This window comes from Scleropages formosus, chromosome 2 (assembly GCF_900964775.1).
Source record: "Scleropages formosus chromosome 2, fSclFor1.1, whole genome shotgun sequence".
NCBI lineage: Eukaryota > Metazoa > Chordata > Actinopteri > Osteoglossiformes > Osteoglossidae > Scleropages > Scleropages formosus.
Window position 1 is genome coordinate 17,538,040 of NC_041807.1, and position 25,972 is coordinate 17,564,011.

A 25,972-nucleotide genomic window follows, 5' to 3' on the forward strand; every position below is an offset into this window, starting at 1 on the left:
CTCTTTATTACTGAACCTAGATTGTGATTTTGACTGACGTTGTCACACAACTGGAGGTGCGGTGGCGCAGTGGGTTGGACCGGGTTCTGCTCTCCAGTGGGTCTGGGGTTCGAGTCCCGCTTGGGGTGCCTTGCGACAGACTGGCGTCCCGTCCTGGGTGTGTCCCCTCCCCCTCTGGCCTTACGCCCTGTGTTGCCGGGTAGGCTCCGGTTCCCCACGACCCCGTATGGGACAAGCGGTTCTGAAAGTGCGTGTGTCACACAACTCAAGTTAATTAAATGCATCCATTGAAAACTCATATTCGTGTGTGTGCGCGCATGCTCCTTGTGCACTTGGTTGTGTTCTGCTCATACAGATTTTGGTCGTCCTGTAACCATACCCTCGTAGCAATGTCCGTCCTAACCACATAGTAGCAGAGAACTTCCCCAGAATGCCGGTGTCAGCGATGTCCCGCTTGGAGACCACAGCTTTTGAATTCCTTTTGTTCCAAGCTGGACCGGGACACTTCTGATAGCCACCATAGGGTTGAGGTACAGACCTTTGTGTGGGGTGTGTCAGGAAGAGGATATTTTAAGAATCTATAGAGTTTGTGCAGCAGATGCAGAAACCAAAACTGTGCATTTGGATGAGAGGAAGTGCTATTTGTCAGTCAGAGTCCAGCCTCAGGGCAAAAGGTTTTTTTTTTTTTTTTGTTCTTGCTTCATGGCATAATTTTCATCAGTTTGACAGGACCACACAACAAGGTTAAAGCTCATAGTTTTAACAAATCAGTTGACTATATAAATTAATGCATGTATTAATTAGCAGGTACTTTTAATTTTTTTGTAATGCTTTTTAAGATGTAAAAGGTTGCATCTGTAGTTGCTCATTTAGTAAATGGACTTTAGTTACGATGTAATTGATGGGACATTGTGTAAGTGTCATTAATGACCGCCTTGGTATTTACAAAATTACCCTTGACTTGTTCTTTATCTGTGTAGCCCGTTTATGAGAGGTTAATTCCCTTGCTCGTCCTTGGTTGCATGGCTGTCAGTTGTTATATTTAGCATGGAGCTGTTTTAGTCCCCCATGCACTCTCCGTGAACTATTAGCTCACAACGTCCTGTGGTCCAATGAATCTGCCAGGATTTTCTTCCTGGGCTCTGGGTTTCCTGTGATTTATCTTCTTTCGGTGCTTGAGATTCGTCCTGAAAAGTAGATATACCTAAAGTAACCCTAATGCTGTTGTCGCCAGCCTCCTGGTCCCAGGTCTCACTTTGTGACTACAGAGTGCAAACACAGAGTATTCCAGTTTTGTATTAAAACTGTATTAAAAAAAAAAAAGGCTGTATTAGAGCAGCTTGCAGCATGGTAACTATCAACGTGGACAGTAATACCCCAAGATACGCCAATTTGGGCAACGAGGATGTAACTTAAGTTTTATTACCCCTACATCACCTTATGAGACACTTCCTTGCTTATACAAGGAGCGTGTTTGTGTTTCATGTGCGTTCCACCTGCTCTGCGATACAAGACCAGGACCACCGTGTAGTTTTTCCTCTACAGTTTGACCATGTGCAAAAACCGTCTTGGCACAAGGCATCAGAAGCAAACTAATCTGTGGTTTTCCCGCTCAGCAAAATCACTATACATACATACATATATGTATATATTATATACACACACACACATACACAATACTTTTTGTGAGTGTTTAAGTGTGCAGTCCATAATGGTTACAAAAGAGCTGAACAAGCACAGGTAGACAACCATTGAATATTATACAGTATTAATGAAGGTGAAACTGCCTTATTTTGTGTAGGGATAACTAATTTTAAGTACTGAAGTAGTTTTAATGCATTTTGGTGGTATGTTAGGATAAACGGATGTTAGTTTTGGGGCTTGGGAACGCATAAAAATGTTTAGCTTTGAAACAAGTGAGAATGACGTCTTTGATTTATGTGAAATCTTACAAAGGGTTTTCAGGAAAAAAAATTACGTTTTTCCAGCAGGGCAAGACTCATCTGGCAGTTTAAGTTTCCGAAAGTGCCCTGAACCTTCATGAAAGGTTCTTAACCCGAAGTGTTCCAGTAACATATGGGTGTATATAGAAAAAAATGTTTGGCTCTGCATCAGAATGATAAATGTACATTTCAGTGTAGGACTGATTACTTTTACATTTGTCTTTTTTGCTTTGCTGTGTTCTGCCCTCATGTCTCTGTCAGACTTGACAGATCAGGATTATCAAACATCAATCATGTTCTTGTATGCTTTCGCTGATAACCATCGATCACAGTCCTAGCCTTTTTATACTTTTCGGATGATGCGGTTAAAAGGCTGTTCGGTCCATCCGAGTTGGCACTAGCTGTTCACGTGGCCTTTAGCTGATTTTCAGATGCACACAAAGGTTTTGCCATTGAATAAATTCTGAAGCAAAGTCTTCTTTCGTTCTCATTAGCTGTATTCAAATAGGACTTTCAACACATCGCCAGTTGCTGGTAGAAGCTTTTGTAGTTGGGCCTTTTGACTAATTGACGTTGCAGCAGCATCTGAATCGTGATATTTAATGTCTGCAGTCTGACACTGACCCTTGTTTCTTTGTGTTTTGTTCCTTTCAGTAGACTTTTTTTAATTTAAAAGCAGGGAGAAAAGGGTGAATGATGAAATGGACTAGCGTACCTCCTCAACCTTGACCATTTTAGACATACATGTTTAACTGCTCTTAACAGTCCCGTGTCCCTGTTTTGGATGAATAGTTTCCTCTCAGACTTTGTCATGAAAAGGCAGGCTTTCTCACAGATTGACTCTAGCAGTGTTTCCATAGCTGCTAGGTGATGCGCTAAGCTTGGTTGCTATGGTGACGTGTCCGTTGCCCTGTGGAAAGAAAGGTAGCATTTCTGAGGTGTGACCAAGAAAGGTCTGCTTGTACCCATCGATTCCCTCTGGCTTTCGAACACCTGGCTGTGCATTGTCTTTATGTGGAGGAATGTGTCTGAATAAGGTGGGATCACAGAAGGGGGAGGTTCTACGGATGTAGATGAGGTGGTTATCGAGCAGAATGGACTCTCAGTCCCAAGAGGAGAAGATATAGCACGTAAAGGCCAGTCCTGCTCATCTCATTCAGGTTCAGGCCCAAAGATCTATTGTCTGAGAACAGTCCCCCCCCCGGCCTGGTAATTTGAGCTGCAAGTGGTTTCAATTGAAAATACTTGCTGGATGCCTCAGTTATGGCTAGCAGTGGATAACAGCAGAATTAAGTCACATGTTTATTCAGATTTGGGTAGTAACTTGGAGGGGCCGACAGATTCGCAGAAACACTTTTTTTTTTTTTTTTTTTTCCTCCTCTCCTCCCTTTGCTTTATTTGGTTAAAGGGATTATAACCGTGTAATCGCCTCAAGCCATTGGACATACTGGCTGTAGGGACTAATTTAACCCCTGCAACATGTGAAGGATTTCTGAATGTGCTTGTGTGACATTCAGTTCCTTTCCAGAATCCAGGCACATGTTTTTTTTTTTCCATTTTAATTAAAGAAAAGAGTGAGCAATTAAACTCCACCCACTTCCAGAAATCAATACTTCAGCTGTCCTTCGGAGCCCCCCCCCCAGCACAACAAAAAGCTTCTATGAAGATTTACATTTGCAACAGCCTTTTAGTAATATTACACCCTTCGAGATGTAATTTCTCTGAGTGATTATCGAGCACAGGACCTGCCAGTCACAGGCTGACTCTGCATCTCCAGTCATCGAAGACTCCCAATTTAATATACGTATTAGTGGTACAGTACTCTTAGCACTGACGCATAATGGATAGCCAATGAGCAATAACTGTCTAGCATGTAAGGACTGGACCCTTCAGAAAAATATGAAGTGTAATGCATTTGTATGAAGCTTGCCCGGTGTGAAATCTGCCTTAGATTGCATGTTCTTAAAAACAAGCTGCCACTTCACTGCACCTGTAGATGTGTACACGTTTCTGTCTTGGAAACCGGATAATGTTCAGGGAGCTCCGTTTAATTAGTGCTTCCGTCAGTTCCTTTGAGGTGTTTCGGGGGAGTTTGTTCTCCAGATTGTTGGGGGGGGAAAGAAAAAAAAAAAAAAATCACAAACTGTGCCTTGCTGTGCGAGAAGAACGTGCTCTGGCAGGCACTCTTTGAGGCCAAATGATGGATGTTGAGAACCGTGGGTTAGCATCCACGAAACCTCGGCGACGTTCTCCTCCCCAGTCTGGAATTCCCAAACAGAAGTGTAAAGGTCCCGTCAGCAGACGAAAGGTGCTGTGTCATTTCGCGAAGAAACATCGAAGACTGAGCGTTATCATGAAAACAGTAAGTTGGGGCCCACCATTCAGCGTCAAACTGTAGTCTGCTTACCTGTTTTGATTTTTAAGGGACCCTTCTCACCACCTGCCTCACAGCGGGCGAGACGCAGCCGCCGAGCACAATCTAGTAATAAATCGCAGTAGGGTGTGCCCAGACCTCATAGACAGGAAAACCCAGTGGTGAGTTTGGTCTGGCTTTGAGTTGCTCTTCTACCTCTGTCATCGTGTTGCTTATTCACATTGGTCGTCTCGGCAAGAGAAGCTCGGTCCGACCCGGATCGGAGCCTCGGTCAGAAATCCAACATCCTGGCAGCGTTTGCTGCTGACACACTAGCCCACCATGAGCCTGCTCTTTGTTTGAGTCCGATCTAGCTGAAGACAGCAGCTCCACCCACCCTTCAGGTTCACCCTGATTGCACACAGTGGTGGGTACTCTGGTATCTGCCTGGCTCAACCGCTTAACTGTTCCCATGGAAACAAGGTTTAATAAATAAACTGCTTTCAAATATGCAAAAAAATATAATGCCATTTCACAAAATGTTATCCTCAAATATCGAATTCTGTCCAGACATTTTAATGTGCACAGGATTTCATTCTTAGATAATTTATAAAGCTTTGTGTTACTGTATATGAGGATCGTATTACATTGTATAACGACTGATTTCTGAATGCCGCTGCATGATTCAGAATTTGTGCCTTCAAACATGGTGTGTGTGTGTGTGTGTGTGTGTGTGTGTGTGTGTGTGTGTGTGTGTGTGTGTGTGTGTGGTCTGTGGGGTGAGGAGAATGCTTTGTTTAAGTCAGCTTATAAAGAAATGGCAACCTTATAAAACTAGAGAATTGGAAGAAACCAGAATGTTTTAAGTTTGTAAGACAGGAATTACACCACAGAAGTATGAAGTTACAGGAAAACAAAGCTATAACCCCTGTCAGTTGTGGTGCCCTCCCCCAATACCTTAAGAGGTATTTCTTATCCCCACAATTTTTTAAAAATTATTTCAAGTTTAGTCTGCTTTAGGGAGTGCCCGTTGGCGCAGCGGGTTTGGCGGGGTCCTCCTCTCTGGTGGGTCTGGGGTTCGAGTCCCACTTGGGGTGTCCCCTCCCCTTCCAGCCTTGTGCCCTGTGTTGCCGGGTTAGGCTCTGGCTCGCTGCAGCCCCGCTCAGGACAAGTGGTTTCAGACTCTGTGTGTGGTCTGCTTTATAGTAAACAAAATTGTACAAACTTTCACATTTTCAAGTTGTTTTGAACCATGTATTAAAGTTTAAAAGTCACAAAAAGATGAAGCATTACTTTTTAATCCACATGACTGCCCCCAAGTCTTAGGTCATGCTTCTATGCTAGAGGGCTATTGCACCCTCACACAAAGTCTGCTGGAGAAGGCTGGTTGGGTACATCGGTGTCTACACACACCTTATGGTGGGTGTTGTCTCCAGACTTTGGAGTCATTTGGGAGTGTATCCTATCCAGGCTGTAGATCTCAGCCCCAGCGAATGTTAGGTGACGTGCCCTCGGTGACATTGCACCCGCTCTGCCATTTATACAGCAACCAGCTTGAGGGAATCAGCTGAACTTTGCTTCAGTTGCCAAAAAACTGACAGCGTGCAGATCAATGGAGTACTGCAATAGCAGGGATGTCGACACGCTCTGCTGTCTCCATTAAAAGTTCTTGGCGTTTTGTCGTGAGAAACCGTAGGAGAAGTCAAAACACTGCTGTAAGGCAACTCTTTTGACATCTTCAGAGTCTACTTTTCTTTTGCCAAAGTACTTCTTTTCTTTAAACAAAAGTTACTTTTTTAAAGCAGGTTCAGTGGAAATGTTGTCATAGTTCTGAACTCTGAGATGAATTCTCCAGCTTGGAAGAGGGGGCAGTTTGCAGCGTCTTTGCTGTTCCTCATCTGAAAGCCCATGATCTGGAAAGACTGAGCAGACACTGTGAAGTTCTGTCATGCTATTCGTTTGGTCATCTTCCCCCAACGCAAAATAGTTACAGATGGCGAGAATGTAGTTCCTCCTACATTTAGCATATGTGCCTCGAGTTTCTGGTGTAATTTGTTTCGCCAAATGACGAAGTGCTGTGAAATATGGCCTGGTTAATGTTTGGCATAGGATGTGGTAGAATGGGAACAGTGGGAAAGAATCACCAAATTTGATGGGAAAGACGGTGATGTGCTTGTAAAATATATACAATGTACAGTGTGTGTGTGTGTGTGTGTGTGTGTGTGTCACACACTGTCTTGAAACCACTTGTCCCAACCGTGGTCGTGGTGAACCGGAGCCTAACACAGGGCACAAGGCTGGAGGGGGGAAGGACACACCCAGGACGGGACGCCAGTCCATCACAAGGCACCCCAAGCGGGACTCAAACCCCAGACCCAATAGAGAGCAGGACCTGGCCAAGCCTGCTGCGCTACCGCACCCCGGTTCTAAAATATCAAAAGGTAATCTGGTGTATTAGCTTAGTAATAGTACACAGGTGATATCCTGGTAGTGATGTTTGCCTGTGTAGGAGTGGTATGGGACAAGGCAGTTTAGTTCCAGTGGATTGTGGGAAGTTCTGGTCTTCTCAGGGTAAGCAGATACCTCCCCTGCACTGCTCTGGTTTCCCCACAGGCATCCTGTGCACTGATGAAACCCAGCACTACTCTCATTGTTACCTCCAAATCTCTCCCAGAAACATGCCAAAGAGCCTACCAGTTGTACCCCCAGGCTCCCTGTGTCGTCCCAGTGTTTGTTGTTGTTCGGCAGGCTCACAGGTGCTCCCGTTTAGCTAACCCCCGATGGACTGTTTGAAGTTGATCACAGAGGTCTTTGATGTGGTCACCCCCACAAGCCCATATCCATGCCTCTCTTCAAATGGCCTTACAGGCAATAGAATGCTGTCTGTGACAGAAGGTCACATGATGACCACCACCACCCCCCAGTGATCAGACTAAAATCTGTGTAAATCAAAAGGGATTTTATCCGCATTCAAACACTAATGTAGTGTCTTGACTTGCCTTTTTCGTAAACTTGATAAGCCAAGTTGTTGAAGCAGCTTTGATCACTGTCATTGTACCTCATCTGAAGCAGTGTGGTTTGGAAATGCTGAGAGGACCATCCATCTCTGAATACATATTCCACAATACACACTTAAGCCAGGGTACAGGAAGGGAGTCTAACGGGGTTTGCCATTGTTGGCCCAGGTTCGATATGAAATCTACACTTTTTTTTTTTTTTTTTCCCCCCCCCACTAACACAATTTTCTGTTCTGACATAATTAAATTAATTGGGGCTGAGTGAAAATCGCAGAGAAGCAACCCTAAATTATTGAAATGCTGCCCCGTTTAGAGCCGCTTTATGAGACAGAGGGATTACTCAGCAGTTGTTGGGTTTATAGATCGCATAATCTGACTTTGCAGTTAACTAAGCATTTAATGAAAGGGGACTTCCCTGTTTTAGCATTTACTGCGAGCAAGAAATGTTGTAGAAAATGCAGTTTTAAAAAAAAAAAAAAAAAAAAATTCATTTTTACTTTGCAGTACATTTTCACACACACAGATGCATTGTCTGAACCACTTGTCCCATACAGGGTCACGGGGAGCTGGAGCCTAACCCAGCAACACAGGGTATAAGGCCGGAGGGGGAGGGGACACACCCAGGACGGGACGCCAGTCCATCGCAAGGCACCCCAAGCGGGACTCGAACCCCAGACCCACTGGAGAGCAGGACCCGGTCCAACCCACTGCACCACTGTGCCCCTCTCCCTACATTTTCATTTTGTATCAAAATGGTTTTCTTGCAAATTGCACAGTTAATGAACCTTGAATATAATAGGCAGATTTCCAGGTAATGGTGCTTGTCTGTTTTCTGTAAATGTCTTTACACATAGATTGTTTCGTTCAGCATCTCCTTCGTTGTACTTAGGAAGAGTTGGAATGTGCCGCACTCCCTTTCCAGTCATTAAGGAACGTTGCAGTCTTGATTTCTTCTGCGCTCTTCTTGCCAACCTGCAGCATGAGTCGCAATCAGTCAAACAGCAAAGCAGTTGCTGGGGATTACTGATCGGATCGTGTTTGTGTTTTGCACACCACGAAGTTTAATGCATTGTACACTGATTAAAGAGAAGGGATAAGCGCCGTTTCCACCGTCCGGCTGGATTCGATATTGTTTTCCATACTCCCTACGTTGTGAAGAACGTTAGTGTCAAGTTTATGAAATCTCATAATGGGGCATGTTGAGGATTTGTGTTACAGGTTGAAACTACTGAGAGGAGGGGGGTGCGGTGGCGCAGTGAGTTTATCTGGGTCCTGCTTCTCTGGTGGGTTTGGGGTTCGAGTCCCGCTTGGGGTGCCTTGTGATGGATTGGTGTCCCATCCTGGGTGTGTCCCCCTGGCCTTGTGCCCTGTGTTGCTGGGTTAGGCTCCGTCTTGCTGCGACCCTGCTCGGACCAAGCAGTTGTAGACTCGGCCTGTTACTGAGAGGAGCGCCTCAGTAACCAATCACATTGCCCTTCTGCTCAAGCTAACCAGAAGAAATTATCTAGTCCTGTTAAACGTCCTTCTGTTTCCAGTTTGTACATTTTACATCTCTTGTCTGTGCCTTTGTTCAATATCTGACATGCAGAGTATATTCACACAGCCAAGCAGCTCCCCGGCTGCAATGCAAACAGAAATCACTCGGTGTCCTCTTATCAAGGTCAATGGAGCCCATGATGCTGCTGGATTAAGCCTCTCCTGCGCTCATTTAGAAACATTTAGGGTCTGAGCTGGGGGAAGAAAGACTGATGAGTTGATTTAAGGTGATCTCGGTTTAACGAGGCCACCTTACCGATCCTTAGTTTAGAGATCAAGTGTCGTTATTAGATGTTCCGGGGGAGGGGGCATGCCCTCAGATCCAGGACACCCCAGTCTGAAACATTTCTGGGGTATCCCTCCAGTCATCAGGAGTCAGTCATACTTCGTAGGCAGGAGTGGAGATGGACAACCATTTGTTGGACTGAGGGAATCTGCTTGGTATCCAAAAACATGCCTAGTTCTTCATGGTGAGGATGGGTAAAGTAGCAGTGGGTATTGGAAGCCCACCAGGGACTTGAGTTGACAGAGCTGATGTTCTCCCCGTTTTGTATGCTGGTGAGAAAAGCTGCAGTATTTCCCACAATCCAACACAAGAATGACTGCTGCGCTCATTTCCAGTGTCTCATCGCAGGGAGTTGCTTCTCTAAACTGGTATGCTAAATTGGAACCTAGTTGGAGTCACTTTGGCAAAAGAAGAGTTAAATTGGCATCGGTTTTGTAGTGTTTATCCAGCATTTGAAAACCACTATTGACATTACTGTGGGCTTCCTGCAAATATATTTCCTCTCTTAAAATAGCCAGGCCCAGACTGCACATTTTCCAGTTGGTTTGTGGTTTTCCAGGTTTTAATAAAGATATTCCATTTGAAGTAAATTCATTTTTTTTTTTTTTAATAGATGATGTTTACTTTTTGCCTTCTTGGCACTTCTGGCATGAAATACCATATTTTATTATTCAATTTACTCATTTCCATTTTTTTAATGTTTACAAACACTTTTTTATAAAGGGGGAATTCATGGCAGAGTTGAATATGTAACATTCTCCCATTTTTACCTGTGTACGCAAAGGAAGTGCATGAAATTGGGTTGTAATGAGGTTTTGATTATGGGGAAAATGTGTGAGGGATGAATTTACAGTTGCTGTGGGACACAAACGCACGAGTCTTTAGTGGCTGCTAACCTCTGACTCGTGTCTATTACGCAGTGGTATGGTGGATGTGGTAACCAACCGTCGTATCTCCCTGGTTCCCCACGTCCAGAGATCCGAGCCCAGCTGGTCGAACAGCAGAAATGCCTGGAACAGCACACAGAAATGCGAGTGCAGCTCCTTCAAGACCTGCAGGACTTCTTCCGCAAGAAAGCCGAGATCGAGGTGGAGTACTCCCGCAATCTGGAGAAGCTGGCCGAGCGCTTTATGGCGAAGACCCGTAGCACCAAGGACCACCAGCAGTACAAGTAAGTGTGTGTGTTGACGAGGGTCGGCGCCGCCTCCCATCCCAGCTGAACTAACCCGGAGTTCATTAGTGTGGATTCATCCTGCTCGCTTTAAGCTCTTTAAAAGTTTTCTTTCTTTTAGTACGATACAAACGTCTACGTACAGAACTTTTTTTTTTTTTTTTTTCCCCCCTCCTTTCCCCATATGTGAGACGTTTCTGGCAAAACTGGTGATTGAGGGAGCCTTCGTCTTATGATCTGGAGATGCAGTAAGTGCTCCCAGTGCTAATAAAACACAGCCGTTCACTTTTTGAACAGCATCTGCTGGTATTAACCCTTTTTTGCTCGTGGTTCTTTATAGACTACTCAGCTGAGTTATTTTAGCTGACTGCAATAACCGTATTCTGACACGGCGTTCGGAACGTTGCGTTCGGAATGGCCTTCACAAGTTATCTGAAGCCGTTGGATGCATTGAATGGTACTTCTGGGGCATCATTTCGCACTATACATGCAGCCCGTCCGCAGAAAAGACATTTCCATTTTATTCGCACTGCGCAAGCGATTAGCAGAGAGGTGAAAGCTGGACGTGTTTGTCCGAGTCTGCATCTGGACAGTGTGTTTTGTGAAAGAAATGGTTTTAGCAGGTGGGATCAGTGCCAGTGTGGGTAACTTATTCTTCCCCTCTGGTTTTCATCTCTTTATAAAAATATCACTTGCCTCCTGCTTGGAGAGCAAACATTAGCAGAGCTGTGAAGAACATATTCCTGAGGTCTAAATAAGAAAGCTGTATACTACCTGTTCCTGCTTAGCAGAACTGTGTGTGACTCTCTGTTTTGACGTTACTAGTATTAGCTGTGGAATTGTGATGGTGTTCTTGGGGGTGGAAAGGTACTTGGAATGGGGTATCGGGTAGTGCAATGCTTAGGGACGCAATCCTTGAAGCTGAAGGTTGTTAATCCTTAGGGAGTGCACATTTCTTACAATTCTGGGTTGCTTCACGAATGATCTGTCCTCCTAAGTAAAGATTCTGGTTGAATTCTGTGAGGCTTTATTTACAAAAGCTTTGGCTAAGCTGATGATAAACCGTTATGACCGAAAATTGCAGGAGCCCAGTTCAGCTTCTACTCCAACCGGAATCGTACAGCTTCAACACAATTTAATTTAAAGTTCTTATTTTTTTCCGCAACATGGGAAATACTTATGAGAAGAGGGTCAGAAGGCGAATGAGTAGATGTTAATCCTGTATTCCCTGTGCTCTTCTGTCAGCCCCCAACCCCCATGGTTCTAGCAGTTAGGCTGGAAGTGTGGTAGCGGTGATTCCTGGTACCGATGTCTTCTCGATGCTTCAAAACACAGCTGTCTCTGAACGTGCACCTGTCTGCTCATGTTGTTTTGCCTATTCCCATGGATCACCACAGCCAGCTTCTGAATGCTGAGCCTCCTTTCCCGCTTTTTTTTTTTTCTTCTTCTGCTCACCTTGTGTGGAAGGAATGTTTTACTTATAGAACGTTGGTGACCATGCAATGGGCCACATAAGAAGAGTAAACATTTTCTCAGTGGTTCAGTTGGTCTGGGATCCCTCCCTGCTAAAGGTTTGCATCAGGCAAATTACAGCCTGTCAAACCATCACCGTGTCATAAAATCAAGTGTTTCGGCGAAGGCTTTTCAAAACTAAACACACCACAGAGGGGTGTAGTACAATTTGTGTTTGTGAAGTCTTTTAAAGACCTCACCACAGATAAGCAAATGTAAGATGAGAATTTCAGTCAAGTAAGGCATAGGAAATCAGTTCTTCCTCATTATTATGTTGTTACATATAGTCGCTCTATATCAGTAGGGTTCAATATGGATATCATCCAGATGGTAAAGTGACATTCCAGCAGGCTTACTCAATCATTATATCACTCAGATTTTCTCCTGTGTTTTTTTTTTTTTTCTCCATTGTTGGGTTTCCACCACATTTCAGTCCAGAAATTAATTTGTATCTTTCTGTCGTCATAATAAACCTTTAGTGTTTTTGTGCTGTTTTATGTGAGAGTATCTTTGCACCTAAAATGTTGACAGTTATCGTTAAGTAATTTGATTTAAATATCTATATTACCATGAAAATGCTTTTTAATGTACCACACTGGCAATTAAGCCATTCCCCGTTTTAAGCTCGTCTGTTGTATTAGTAATATGCAAATAGGACTCTGGGTCTGAACTATGACCATAGGGCTACTTTCTGTCTTGCTTTATTAATATGGGATCAATCTGTGGATAAAAGTCTGACCAAGTCTGTGTGTTGTTGACAACTTTTTCTAATACAAACACTTATTTCAATGGCTTTAATCACCAAATCAACATCATTTTCACATTTCTTGGTCATGTTACACTTCAGTGGCAGTTAGTGTACTGACTGCAGAGCTCTTTGGAGAAATATGAATGAACACCAGTACCGTATTCCAACGCAGTCCGAACCGGATAACCAACGGAAATCATTCACCATGTTCTGCTCCTTCCCTATCTTGCGCCATCATAATATTGTCCCTTCTGCCTCAGGCTGAATGGAGGATGGGGAGCAGCATGGAGTTCTTCCTAGACCTGAATGCTTCAGTTCTTAGAGGAACTGTATTGGGTGGTCTAACTGCAATATCCTGGCTGTGGCATGCAAGCGTGTATTCTACTACCAGGCAAGGCTGATGGAATCCCAGATGTTCCAGTTGATTTGCTTCAGCTGAGGACTGTGACAAGTCATTAGATTGGGACTTCCTTGAAGATGTCTTGTGGAAGCAGTTGACCTCATTAGTGAGAACATGACCAGGCCCTCCTGGTTCGCTAGATAGTGTTTTTGTTTAATTTTTTTTTCTTCCAATGCCTGTTCCTGGTTTGGGTGGCTTTTGCAGATGGTGCTCTATCCCCCCCCCTTCTCCCTCATAATTACTGGAGTTTAATGTGGTACAGTCCACAATACTGAGTGCTTTTAATTTCATAACACATGTCATTTTGCCTGTGGATGGTTTCACTAATTATAACAACACATTCCCTCCGTCCGCTCTTTATAAGTAAGTCAAACGGAACACTCAGCCACAGATGATGTCCCCAATTTCTTGACATTCCCATGGACTCTACCAGGGGCTCGAAGCAAAACAGTAAATTTTAAGTATTTACTTATGTAGTTTTAGGAGAAAAGGGGGGTGCGGTGGTGCATTGGGTTGGCCCGGGTCCTGCTCTCCGGTGGGTCTGGGGTTCGGGGTTCGAGTCCCGCTTGGGGTGCCTTGCGACAGACTGGCATCCTGTCCTGGGTGTGTCCCCTCCCCTTCCAGCCTTATGCCCTGTGTTGTCAGGTTAGGCTCTGGCTCCCCACGACCCCGAATGGGACAAGCGGTTCAGAAAATGTGTGTGATTTGCAGAATGTGGTAGTTTTAGGAAGACAAAAGGTTGATATTATGAGTCTGATTAAGGTCTACGCATTGTCACCTTTAGAATATAGTTTTAAAATATGCAAATGTGTTAAAATGTTGGCAGATACTGCTTTGGCTGAAAGTGTCTGCAGCGTCAATAGTGAATGGATTTCCCTAGTGTTCAACACTGTAAAACGCACAAGTTTAAATAATGTAAATTATGTTGTAAATCTCAGACACACACAATGTCTACAACCGCTTGTCCCAAGTGGGGTTGCGGTGAACCGGAGTCTAACCCGGCAACACAGGGCGCAAGGCTGGAGGGGAAGGGGACTCGCCAGGATGGGACGCCAGTCCATCACAGGGCGCCACAAGCAGGATTCAAACCTGAGACCCACCAGAGGACCCAGCCAAGCCTGCTGCACCACCGCACCCCCTCTTGTAAATCTCTTCTCAAATAAAAATTAAGAAAACTTAGAGGTCTGTTTCATTTTTGTAAACTCTTGTGGCTTTTGTCTTTCATCCTGGGAAGTCAGTTCCTGTTTTTCTGTCCACTCTGACAGTTGTAAATGACAGCCTTTAAGTCTACCAGGATGTTTTTGTTCATCGCCATCATCCTTCCTGCCTTTGGAGCCCCGTGCAGTTCAGGGACGCGTTGTCACCTGCAGCACAGACAATGGGTCGGCATATTCTTCCTGAGCAGATTTGGCGGGTGGAGTCGGTGCCATGGAGTGACTCCATATGGTTCCTCTTTGCAGGGTTCCAAGTCCCATGGACCCCAGTCCCTGGTTTCCCTAGTGTGAGAGGAATGCACTCGATTAAACACATGAAGCCAGCTCCAGGCTGGGCTGGGCTGCACTGGGACTCGGTATAGCTCGTCTGAAGTGGTTTTTCCCTCTTTTTTTTAATCTTCTCAGTGTTGTCTTTTTGAAATGTTGTGTGTGCTTGATAAGGGTCCTCATTGTTTGGGTATCTGTCTATACTACAGTCTGTCCCAGGAACAGGCTTCTAGAAAGAGAGACTCCAAAGACATACTCTCCGCACACCCTCCACAGTGGGTAAAAATCAGACATTATGAAATGACTTGTTTGTGCTGGTAGGAAGGCAGGATGGTGTGGTGTACCCTGGTGTCCTGTTAAGGCTTCAGGCAGGCTAACCAGAATTTTAATTTCAGCCCAGTAAGCCTCAGGTATTTGTTGTAGAAGAAAATAATTGCATCCAGATCCGTAATTACTGATTTTCCTATAAAGTGCCCTGAAGGTACGACTTCTCATTATTGAAGATTTTTCTGCAGCAATGCTACCAGTTTATCCTTCCTTTAAAGCCAGGTTGCAAGTTCGGTCACATCCAAAACAAAATTTGATGGAACTCTCACCTGGAAATAATACTCCTGGAAATGAAAAATGCGAGACTGAGATACTGCTTTTATGTGCCATTAAAAACAAGTTCTGCTTTGTTTTTACATCCATTTCTGAGTTTTTAAACTATACGCTACAGTTGATAACATCTATTCTGAAGAGAGGAGAGAGTAGTGTGCTGCCCGTACACGAGAAGCTGTGTGTTTCCACAAAGCACCATCTGACACCCGCTGGAATGTTTGCGCACAGACTCCAGGAACACGGCTCGCTTTGTTCAGCTCGGCTCTGCGGTTCAGTTGGATTTGGGGCCTGTTTTTTAAAATCGCCCCCTGGGATCTTCCTAAGCTTAGCCCGGCGGACATTCCCTCAGATGCTGTGAAGTCGCTGGAGTGAAAGATCTGGCGGTGTGAGTTTCGATTCATAGTTTGGAGGGAAACCACCTTTCTGCAAACACATAACTAAGCCAGTGGGTTCTAGCGAATATCCTCTGATAAATTACTTGTGCCTCTTACTGCCCTTATTGTGCCTCAAGGCCGCGGTTCGACCGAGAGCTCCTCTGTGGCACTCCTCCAGGAATGTGTCAAAGGTACCAGGAGGTGTGCTGCAGTTTTCCGAATCATTACCCCTACAGCCTGATTAAATGTGGCCTGGGGCAGAAGGTAGCCTAGTGGTGAGAGCCACAGATTAGAAACTTCAAGGTTCCAGAGGCCCAGTGGTAGTATTCTTAAGGTACCCACTGTGAAATCCAGATGCCTCAATGTGTACGGAGGTGATGGTGAAAACTTTCACAGTGATAAGAAATCAGGATGGTGTGAATAATGGTGTTCAAAGGCCTCTGTTCTGGGCAGCGATCTGCTTAAATGATATAAACATCTAGCTATAGGAAGTTGGTTGCCAAACCCCTGGCGGTTGGCTCTGGGCATCTGGGTTTGTCCTCACTGACCATGCTGTTCGGTCACTTCCTTCTCACAGGAAGGATCAGAACCTTTTGTCCCCCATCAACTGCTGGTACCTACTGCTGAATCAGGTGCGGCGTGAGAGCAAGGACCATGCCACATTGAGTGACATTTACCTGAACAATGTCATCATGCGCTTCATGCAGATCAGTGAAGACTCCACCTGCCTCCTGAAGAAGGTAAGCAGCCCGGCCCCACCTTCTTTTGACTTCCCGTAACCCTGTCCTTAGCGCTTCTTAACCACAAATGCTGCCGTATTACCCTAATCCTCGTGGTCTCCGCCGCTGCCATAGCACGAACTGCACACAATGCATCTAATAGCATTTTTCAGAAGCGTGCAGAAAACGAAATACTTTGAACCGGGTTTTTGAGGTGGCCGCTCCAGTTGTCGGGTCGCATTAACCTTCTGCTGTGGTACTTTTGCTTGGAGTGCTTCAGAAAAGCAGCCTTGCCCACAGCGCTCATTGTACGTTCTCCTCTTCAATTTGGTGTCTTGCCGGGCTGCTTGAGACCCGCCCGTTGCTGGTCACGATGCCAGCCTACAAAAAGGATGACCACCGAACTGGGAACACGCTTCCCATGAGTACAGCTTACATGTGGCAAACGTATTGCTAAATTACAAAGCAGGGACAGTTTTCAGCAGCGGTTTTTGGTCCATTTCATCTCCTCTGTGCCAAGTAAAGCAGCTCGAGGGGTTTGTTGCAGATGTGGCCTTAGGAAGGTCGTCTTCATCTTGGGGAAAGGCAGGAGCCTAGTGACATTGCCTTTATCATTGTCAAGTGCTCCCTGCAGATTTGCAATCTTCCACAGATTTGTAGTGTAGTTTTTCTTTTTTTAAAAGCAACATTTAATTCAGAGTCAGAGTGACAGTGCTTGTCTGTCTCTTTCTTCCAAATCTGTTATTACACCGCATCTGAATCAATGAAATTAAACCTGTCCCTTGCTCATTTTTACAGTTACTCTTTGCTTCTGTAGTTATTTATGAAAGGCTGTGATTTAATTTGTAGCGGGATGGTATGTTAAGACGGTCACTAGGTCATCCTCCTTGTCTGATTAGTTGCTTACATTTTCAAGCCTCACGGAGTGCTACTGTCAGTACAGTTCGACTAGTTTTGTGCTGTGGATATTTAGAGAACAGTAGAGTTTGTATGACAAATTTCAGCTTTCATGGAAACAGCAGCACAAGATAAATTTTAGCATGTTAGCAAGGTATTTATTGGCTATGTGTAGAGTGTTTGCATTCAGCAGGCATGATTTAAATATGGAACTGGGAAAACACACACACACACACACACACACACACACACACACACACTCCAAACTGCTTGTCCCATACGGGGGTTGCAGGAAGCCGGAGCCTAACCCGGCAACACAGGGCGTAAGGCTGGAGGGGAGGGGACACACCCAGGACGGGACACCAGTCTGCCACAAGGCACTTCAAGCAGGACTCAAACTCCAGACCCACCAGAGAGCAGGACCTGGTCCAACCCACTGCGCCTCCCTCACTGGGAAAACAATGTAGGAAAACAATCCACAACGTTGACAAGAGTATCAATGACTGGAATAGCTAGCCTTTTCTCACCGCATCAATTCATGGTAAGTACCTTGAGCAATGGTACTGCAGCCAGGGTGGGATTCAAATCAAAATCAAATCAAATCAAATCACTTTGTCACTCACCATAACCACAAGTGTACAGGTGGTGAAAATCTTAGGTGCATTCTCTGTAGCCATTCGGCGTAAGTTACAGGAATGTACAGACTGCAAAAAATATATAATATACACAGTAAATGCCTGTACAGTGTGTACAATATTCACATAATAAAATATACTCTATATATAGCCACTGTTGGTGATAAGCGCAGTGCATGGGAGGTAGAGTGAGTAGTGCATGTGGTGGCATCATTAGTTATGAGTTCAACAGTCTGATGTCCTGTAGCCTGCTGGGGAGGATTCTGATGCTGCAATACCGTCTGCCTGATGGTAGTAGCGAGAACAATCGATGGCTCGGGTGGCTGGAGTCTCTGATCCTCCGTGCTTTCCTCACACATGCTTTTCTCAGTCGTAGGATCCTCACATTGTGATGCTATAGTCCAAACAATGACAGCACCCTCTATATATGAGCATCTTTTTGGTTTTTCAGCTTAAGTACTTATGCTTTTTTACTCACACACACAATGCCTAAAACCACTTGTCCCAAGCGGGGTTGTGGTGAACCAGAACCCAACCCTGCAACACTGGGTGCAGGGCTGGAGGGGGGAGGGGACACACCCAGGGCGGGACGCCATTCTATTGCAAGGCACCCCAAGTGGGACTCGAACCCCAGACCCCCCGAGAGCAGGCACAGGCCAAACCCGCTGCGCCACCGTGCCCTCAAAATATATAACAGTTTACATAAAACTAATGAAAATATGGATGCACACCTGAGAACGCAATGCTGTGTTTCATGTAAAAACATGAAACAAACTAAAGTGCTGTTTCCACCATCCTCGGCCCGTACACACAGCAGTTTGTGTGTTCATCCACTGGGACTAGTAACCCAGGTGGCTTCTTCTAATGTTTTCGATGAAGCTGCTTCATCTGAAATTCCATACACCTACAGAAATTGGCTAACCAGAAACACTCCCTATACTAAGATAAGTGGTACAAATTCTTGATGTCTGAATAAGTGGAAGTCAACTTGACAATTATCCTTATAATGGGGGATGGATGCTCATGTGTCCTGAATAATTCTGTGCTGAAGAGAAAAAGACTAAATTCCCTTAACTACACTGTTAAATGGTTTGCCTCTATATTCCATCCAACTACTTTACATCCTCGTTTCAAGTGTAAATGTTTGTATGTATATATTGACATGCAGGGGGGCGCGATGGCGCAGCGGGTTTGGCCGGGTGCTGCTCTCTGGCGGGTCTGGGGTTCGAGTCCCGCTTGGGGTGCCTTGTGATGGACTGGCGTCCCGTCCTGGGTGTGTCCCCTCCCCCTCCAGCCTTGCGCCCTATGTTGCCGGGTTACGCTCCGGTTCACTGCGACTCCACTTGGGACTTGCGGCTTCAGTCAGTGTGTGTGTGTGTGTGTGTGTGTGTGTGTGTATTTACATCCAGGTGGCTTCAATACGTAAGGCCATTGTAAAAGGATGGAGCACACCCCTCTTTCTCGACTCCTCACTAGACAGCTGGAAGTCCACGGGGGGGCGCCCTGTCCGGGAAGTGCCACGACAGCCATGCCTTGTAATTAGTGCACCGTGACCTCTTTGATCTCGGCGGAGCGCCTAAGATGAAGCCGCTCTTAAAAAAAGGCATAAACCAATGAGAAAAACCCCCACTGTCTCGCTTGGTCGTTTTCAGCCGTTGGAGGAAGGCAGCTGCTGCCATCTTGTAGCTCTCCCCGCAGGGATTCGAGGAAATGCGCTCTGGGATATAAAATGAAGTACTAATGGTAGACAGACGTTTAGGCTTTGGATATTCCGTTCCATGCCCTTGAAACTTTTCTTTAAAATGGAGAGTGTATTGATGTTTGAAATGTTTGGGAGCTCAGACTGTAAGCTCTTGTGTTAAGAAAGGAGTTATTTTTGTCATAGAAAGGTAGCTACTTCAAGTCTTTGACAGCTTTCATTATTTGAGTATGGTCTTATGAATTTCATACCGACTTTAATTTGCTAAGTAATTGTTAATGTAGCAGTACACACGCACTGTCTGAATCATGTCCCATACGGGGTCGCGGGGAGCCAGAACCTAACCCAGCAACACAGGGTATAAGGCTGGAGGGGGAGGGCACACACCCAGGATGGGACGCCAGTCCATCGCAAGGCACCCCAAGTAGAACTGGAACCCCAGACCCACTGGAGAGCAGGACCTGGTTCAACCCACTGCACCCCCGATGTAGCAATTGTTTTTTTTCTTCTTAAAAAAAAAAGTCATAAGGCTTAGTTTAGTTTTTTGCCTTCTGCAATCATACATTCTGTATGTGTTAAACAGTCATTAATTCTAATGTCTGTAACATGCAGTAAATTGAATTAAGCTTTTAATTCAGGAAGTGCCCATTTAAATGTCACAGCACGCAGTGTCTGAATGCGGCTGTGCTGCGTCATCCGCCTTGACTCTCGCGTGACGCAAAGAGCAGGACGGCCAGTATTTGACGCCCGGCTGTCCGAGCCTACGATTTCTGCACCGTTCTCCTTAAGCAACCAAGCCGTGGAGCCTTTCTTGTAGGCAGCTACAGATTGCAGCGCCTCGCTTCTGGAAGCGTTGTGCGTATCCCCTTTCCGTGCTGGGAACGTCTTTCCCACACCACTGCTTCCTGGATCCTTCGATTGATGCATCCCAGCAACTGTCCGTGAAAAATGTCTGCTGATACATATCAAAAACACCTGTCAAATGAATCTCGCCCCGTGGCAGGGTAGACAAACCATCGGGCTCCTTTATCAGGTGACTGACAAATGAGCGGTACAGTCTATAACAGGGTGTGAATTTGTAGGCTTCATTTAACAAGTTACACAAACCGTTCTTTCTCAAAACCGCACACGACACTGACGGCTGATCGCAGAGGTTTGTAAAATTAATCATCGCGTTTCGACAAACCACTCCAAAAAGTTCTCATCCCTGACTTATGAAATGAAATCCGTCCAAGTATTACGAAAAGCAATAAAATGGCCTGAGTATGTTTTTGGTCTGTGGTTACGGCCGACCCAGTGTTCTCATCCATTCCTTTATTTACTGCTTCGTAGTACTGCCGTGAATACTCGACACACGAACCGCCTCCGCCTCATCGCCGAGTACCAAGACGGCACATAACCGAGTTTATTCATTCATCGGTTGTTCATATAAAAAATGTCTGCATGTTTGAAAGGACATTTGATGCCAGCTCTCTATTTTAAAGGGGGACTTTTCAGTATAACTGTAGTTTCTGGAGTAGGTTGTTCTCACTAGTTTGAAACCCACACCCTGAATACCCTCATCCATTATGGCATCAGGTACAAAAAGCTGTTGAAGGCTGGGGAAAAAAAGGGAAAACGGCGATGAAAGGTTGTGATTTGTGCCGTCGAGTCAGCGTACGCGTTCCGAATCTCATTTTCGAAACTGGATTGCGTCCGTGACTTCGACGATGTGGACCCCTGCCGCAGACGCATCCCAGCTGGGGTGAAAGAGGACATTGCAACCGCAGCAGGATGATGGGAATCCAGGTGGATGTGCACCAGGCATCTGTGATGGGTCCCGTTTATAGCCAGCTGACAGAAACAACATTTCAGCACTTGGTTATCTTCATAACAGTCCAAACAGCTCCACCTGACTTTTCCATCACTCCCTACTTCATTTTAAAGCTTTTCTTTAAATAACTCTTCACATGTGCCTGGTGAAAGCCTTAAGATTGAGCTTTATATAAATAACTTTGTCTAATTTTTTTTTTCTCCTTTTCTACCCTACACTGTAAAAGCAGACAAAGCTTTTGTTGTCCTACTGTTTACTATTACTATTTATGCAGTCTTCAGATGTGTTTTTTTTGATGATAGCATGTTATCCTCAGACCTCAAAATGTCCCTCTAGTTTCTGTAGGCTCTACAGAGGTTGGGACTGATGATTGGTTTATTTTTTTTTTTGTTTTTAATTTTATTTTTCTCTTCAGCATTTGCACCAGTAGCTTGTGGGAAATGTGATTAATCCTCAGATCACAGTGCAATTGAAAAGACGATGCATTTAATACTGAATCAACAGATGTGTGGAAATTGCAGCATGTTGGAGGGTCTTCCTCAGCTTATGCCCCAGCATTACAAACATTGCAAATGTACGTAACTGGCTTGCAAGCTTTCTTCTACCTATCGGTCAAACTTCTTGATGTGTCTACCCCACCTGGCTCTGGAACATGCTGTTCCGCAGATCCAGATGATGCCCGCACCTTAGTGTTGGGGCCAGTGGAATGGCCAAGGATCATTTGGATGCAGCTGTATAGTGTTTAGTGCTTACATTGAATATCGTGGTCTTTAGCTGCTGCATTTCTAGGTCTGTTGTCTGTTCCCAGACTGGATTATATCAGGTGATTCTGGGCTTTGATAGTCTTTATATTTCTTTTCCAGACCAAAGACATCACCTTTCAACTCCAAGAGGATCTGATGAAGGTCCTGAATGAGCTGTACACCGTAAGTGTTTTTCTCTCTGTAACCCAACACCATTACGACCGTATATCACACAGAAGATTATATACATATTTTTTTTCCTTCTCATTTCACGTTAGTGATGCATCACACTCCTTGTTGTCACCTAGCCTACTCTAATGCCAAATTTGGCATCGGTAGGCCATATAAACTCCTCAGAGATACAAAAATGCTCAGAGGAAAATAAAGCTGGAAAGTGAAATTTGTGGTGGAACCACAGACTCAAACACCTCCTTTTGAATATTTTCTAAATGTTCAGAAATATGCAAGAAATTTACCACGGGGTGGTGGTCTGTGGGAGAAGTGAGAATGACTGAGTCCTGTGTTACTGCTGAGTCTGGATTTAGGACTGTAGGCCCCATTATATCCATTAAGTCATTAACATGTCTTTAATTTGGGGAAATCCATGTGCATAAAATACCAATCCAACCTGAATTGTCGCTCTCTGAGAATAAACAGTGCAATAGAACATTGACACGGGCATTTTCTGAGTGCAGGGATAGTGGGCATAGGGTCTGTTACGAGAAAGGTTTGCATTTTTGCTGTTAGTCTCTAATCCTTACAGAAACTCCCAAAACTTTGCCACGTGTTAAAATCTACTTCTTGAAATAGTACTTTACCAGCTGGGTGTATCTGTCACTGGTCTTTTCCAATGTATTTAAAGTAAGAGGACTCTGTATTACCTCAGCGGAGTGACCCATTATAAAGAGGGACCCATTAGGAGATGGCCTCTGGTGACTCCAGGATGCTATAGCCAGCTGTGGCCTAGCACCTTCTTTCTCACTTGGATGTTTCATGGTGATAGTAGCCAATGAACCCACATTCTTCTTATATCTGAACATCATGTAATAGCTACCAGCATCATCCCTTCAATATCTCATCCTCAGGTGGAAACCTCTTTAGTACCAGGAATGCTTGCTGACTCTAATGCAGTCATCTGGATTTGTCATCAAAGCTTTTTCTGGTGATTGTCAGATGGTGCTGAAGGACATTCTTCAAAGCTGCATCAGGCAGAGCTTGTCCCTGCTAACGTGGCCATCTCGCAAACGGTCCACATGGGCTTGGTTTTGTCATTGAACCACTGGACCAAGATGAACCAGTCCGGTTGCATCAGAAAGCCGCAACTCCTCTCGCGGCTTCCTTTCAGTCAGTCAAATAACAGGTCTGATCTTGGGCTAAATTGGTCCTTCTAAAAAGAGGAGGAAAGTAAACACTGCTACACTGGTCCAAACCAATAAATGTAGAGCGCGCCATGAGGTTATGCGTCTGCTGGAGCTGTGCGCCCAATTATGTGGTTCCAGTTGAGTTCAGATGCAGCAAAACCGTTTTCTGCCGTATACACTAACTCAGTCTCTCTCTCTGTGTCTGACATGCATGCTAAGAAGCCTTCTACATTACCTTAATGTTACCTTGATTGTAGTACATCCACTCATTTAGCTGAGAAGGTTCTCTAGAGTGACTTGGTGTTTAGCTGCCTTCAGTTATTTCACCATTTATACAACTGGGTAAGTTCTCTGGAGCAATTCAGGGTAAGTATATTGCTTAAGGGTACTACGGCTTGAGGTGGGATTCAAACCTGTGTGACCTTTGGGTCCAAAGGCAGCAGCAGCTGTAACCACTATGCTACCAGCTGTCCCCAGGTACAGGTTGTACTGGTCGGCAGCAGTTTGCAGGTCGAAAGTGGGCTTATTTTCTAAAGGTGTAGAACAGTACACCGTGGTCAGGGTTTGCTACGTTAACATCTATTCATTTAGTTGATGCTTTTCTCCAAAGCCACTTACAGTGTTAATCTCCTTACAATTAGTTACCAATTTATACAGCTGGATAATGTTACTGGAGCAATTTAGAAAAAGATCCTTGCTCAAGGGTACTACAGCTGGAGGTGAGATTCAATCCTGCAGACTTTGGCTCCAAAGGCAGCAGCAGCTCCAACCAGTATGCTACCAGCTGTCCCGAATGAAAGCCTTGAGTCAGAAGGTGAAATGGAAACATTCTCGGTGTGAGCTGCATCCTCTGCTTTCTGCTCAGCCGGTTGCAGAATCCCTTCGCAGGTGAATGAATCGGGACCTCAGATCACTTTCAGAACCATTGCTCAAACTGAGCGTCACCGCACCATGATCGCAACCTCTAACATCAAAGCCTAGGTGCCCTTCTGTCAGCACTCCTACAGCATGCCTTGTGATTACCATACAAGCGATAAGGTGTTTGAACTTACTCTGAAAATCCATCCTTGCCCCATTAATGAAGTGCTACATACTTTTGTTAAAGAACAGTGGTCTTTTATATGATGGTAATTTCAACCAACTGCTCAGTACGCTTCAAAGATAACCCTGCAATAAATAGTGGAAGGTCAAGCAGGGCTGTCACTTAAGGCTGGAAGTAATCCTCTGCTGTAATTTTGCAGGCAATTCCTCTGTACTTGGCACTTCAGCTGGCAGTTGATTTGCAGTGAGTGGATGACAGCTTTCTTTGATCCAAAGACTGCCGTGCAACATCTGTTACCCCATGTTGATCTCACACCCCTGAACTCTGAACCCGCAGGTGATGAAAACCTACCACATGTACCACACAGAGAGTATGAGTGCAGAATACAAGCTGAAGGAGGCTGAGAAACAGGAGGAGAAGCAGGTGTGCCGTGGCGGGGATCCTGTTTTCAGTATGCGTATGGAGGACAAGTACCAGAAACGTAGTTCCACCAAGAAGATGGAGAAAATGAAGGAGAAGGTAGGACTCGAATTGTCGAGCGGCTGAATACATCTTATTCGCTGGCCTTGTGTTTCTTCAGAGGATGGTATTGATTTGGCAAGTTTTACACTAGCGGTAACAGAACTTTTCTTTCTGATTGAATCTGAATCTGTGTTAGTATCCGTTGCCCAGACCGTCTACTTTCTGGAGGCTGAAACACAGGAAATACAGTAGGCCCCATTTCTGCTGATGATTCATCTAGCAGTCATAGGTTCATGTTACACTTCCTAGGACTCCATCAAGCAGGAAAAAAAAATGCAGTAAGCTGCTCGCACTCTATGAACTGTATATCTGTTAAAGATTGGTGTGTAAAGCAACATTTCTCATTATTCAGAGTACATTGAGCCTTGCTTTGTATTCTGTTTGCATTCTACTCTGACCTCAGTTACTTTTTCTCTCAGCGGCAGGCCAAATACTCAGAAAACAAGCTGAAATCGATCAAGGCACGCAACGAGTACCTCCTCACTCTAGAAGCTACGAACTCCTCCGTGTTCAAGTATTACATTCATGACTTGTCTGACTTAATTGACGTAAGTATGCTAAGGAATAAAACAATGGCTGCATTTTGTGTGGCGCAATCTACTGAAGGCTGTAAAAAAGCTATTTCTTTTATCGTAAACTGAGTTTTTTTTAACTCAAGGTTGGTGACGTGTGTTGGGCGGGAATGTGGGATTTGGTTACAGCGAGTTGCCCGAGTCATTAGTGATGCCTCCTTATGGATTCTTCACCACGCTCACCTTTTCTGATCTGCAGTTTATCAGATGACAGGATATTCTTGCGGTGTGGCACAGAGCTGGTTTGGGTTCAAAAGGGACAAATACAAAGTCTTCACCTTTGGGTGGCGAGTGAGATCAGTAGTTGTCCCCCCAGAACGATCTTACTAGAGCCACGTCAGAGAAATCCTCTTTTTTTTTTTTTTTTTTTATTATTATTAAAATTCATTTATTAAATGATCTAAAAAGAAAGGAGAATGTTTGTTTTGGTGGTGGATCTGTTGTTGCTGTCCCTGGGGTAATATGGTATGCGTGAGCTGAAAGTTATGATCCATCCCCTTTGCCCTCTTGCCTTCCTGTAAGATGGATTTAGGGCACAGTTCAGCCAC

General features: G+C 44.8%; 1 protein-coding gene across 3 annotated transcripts in view; it reads left to right on the forward strand.

Annotated features, from left to right (window-relative positions):
• The window catches only part of LOC108931630 (SLIT-ROBO Rho GTPase-activating protein 1-like), a 66,195-nt gene that overhangs the window by 12,895 nt on the left and 27,328 nt on the right, over positions 1-25,972 (forward strand). For 2 of the 3 annotated variants that reach the window (XM_018747544.2, XM_018747545.2), the window contains exons 2-6: positions 10,111-10,306; positions 15,999-16,161; positions 22,048-22,110; positions 24,667-24,849; positions 25,272-25,400. In XM_018747544.2, the coding sequence (XP_018603060.1) occupies positions 10,111-10,306; positions 15,999-16,161; positions 22,048-22,110; positions 24,667-24,849; positions 25,272-25,400 (734 nt within the window). Of the gene's footprint in view, positions 1-10,110; positions 10,307-15,998; positions 16,162-17,526; positions 17,579-22,047; positions 22,111-24,666; positions 24,850-25,271; positions 25,401-25,972 lie in introns of those variants that run through there. The other variant, XM_018747546.2, reaches the window with a different exon arrangement.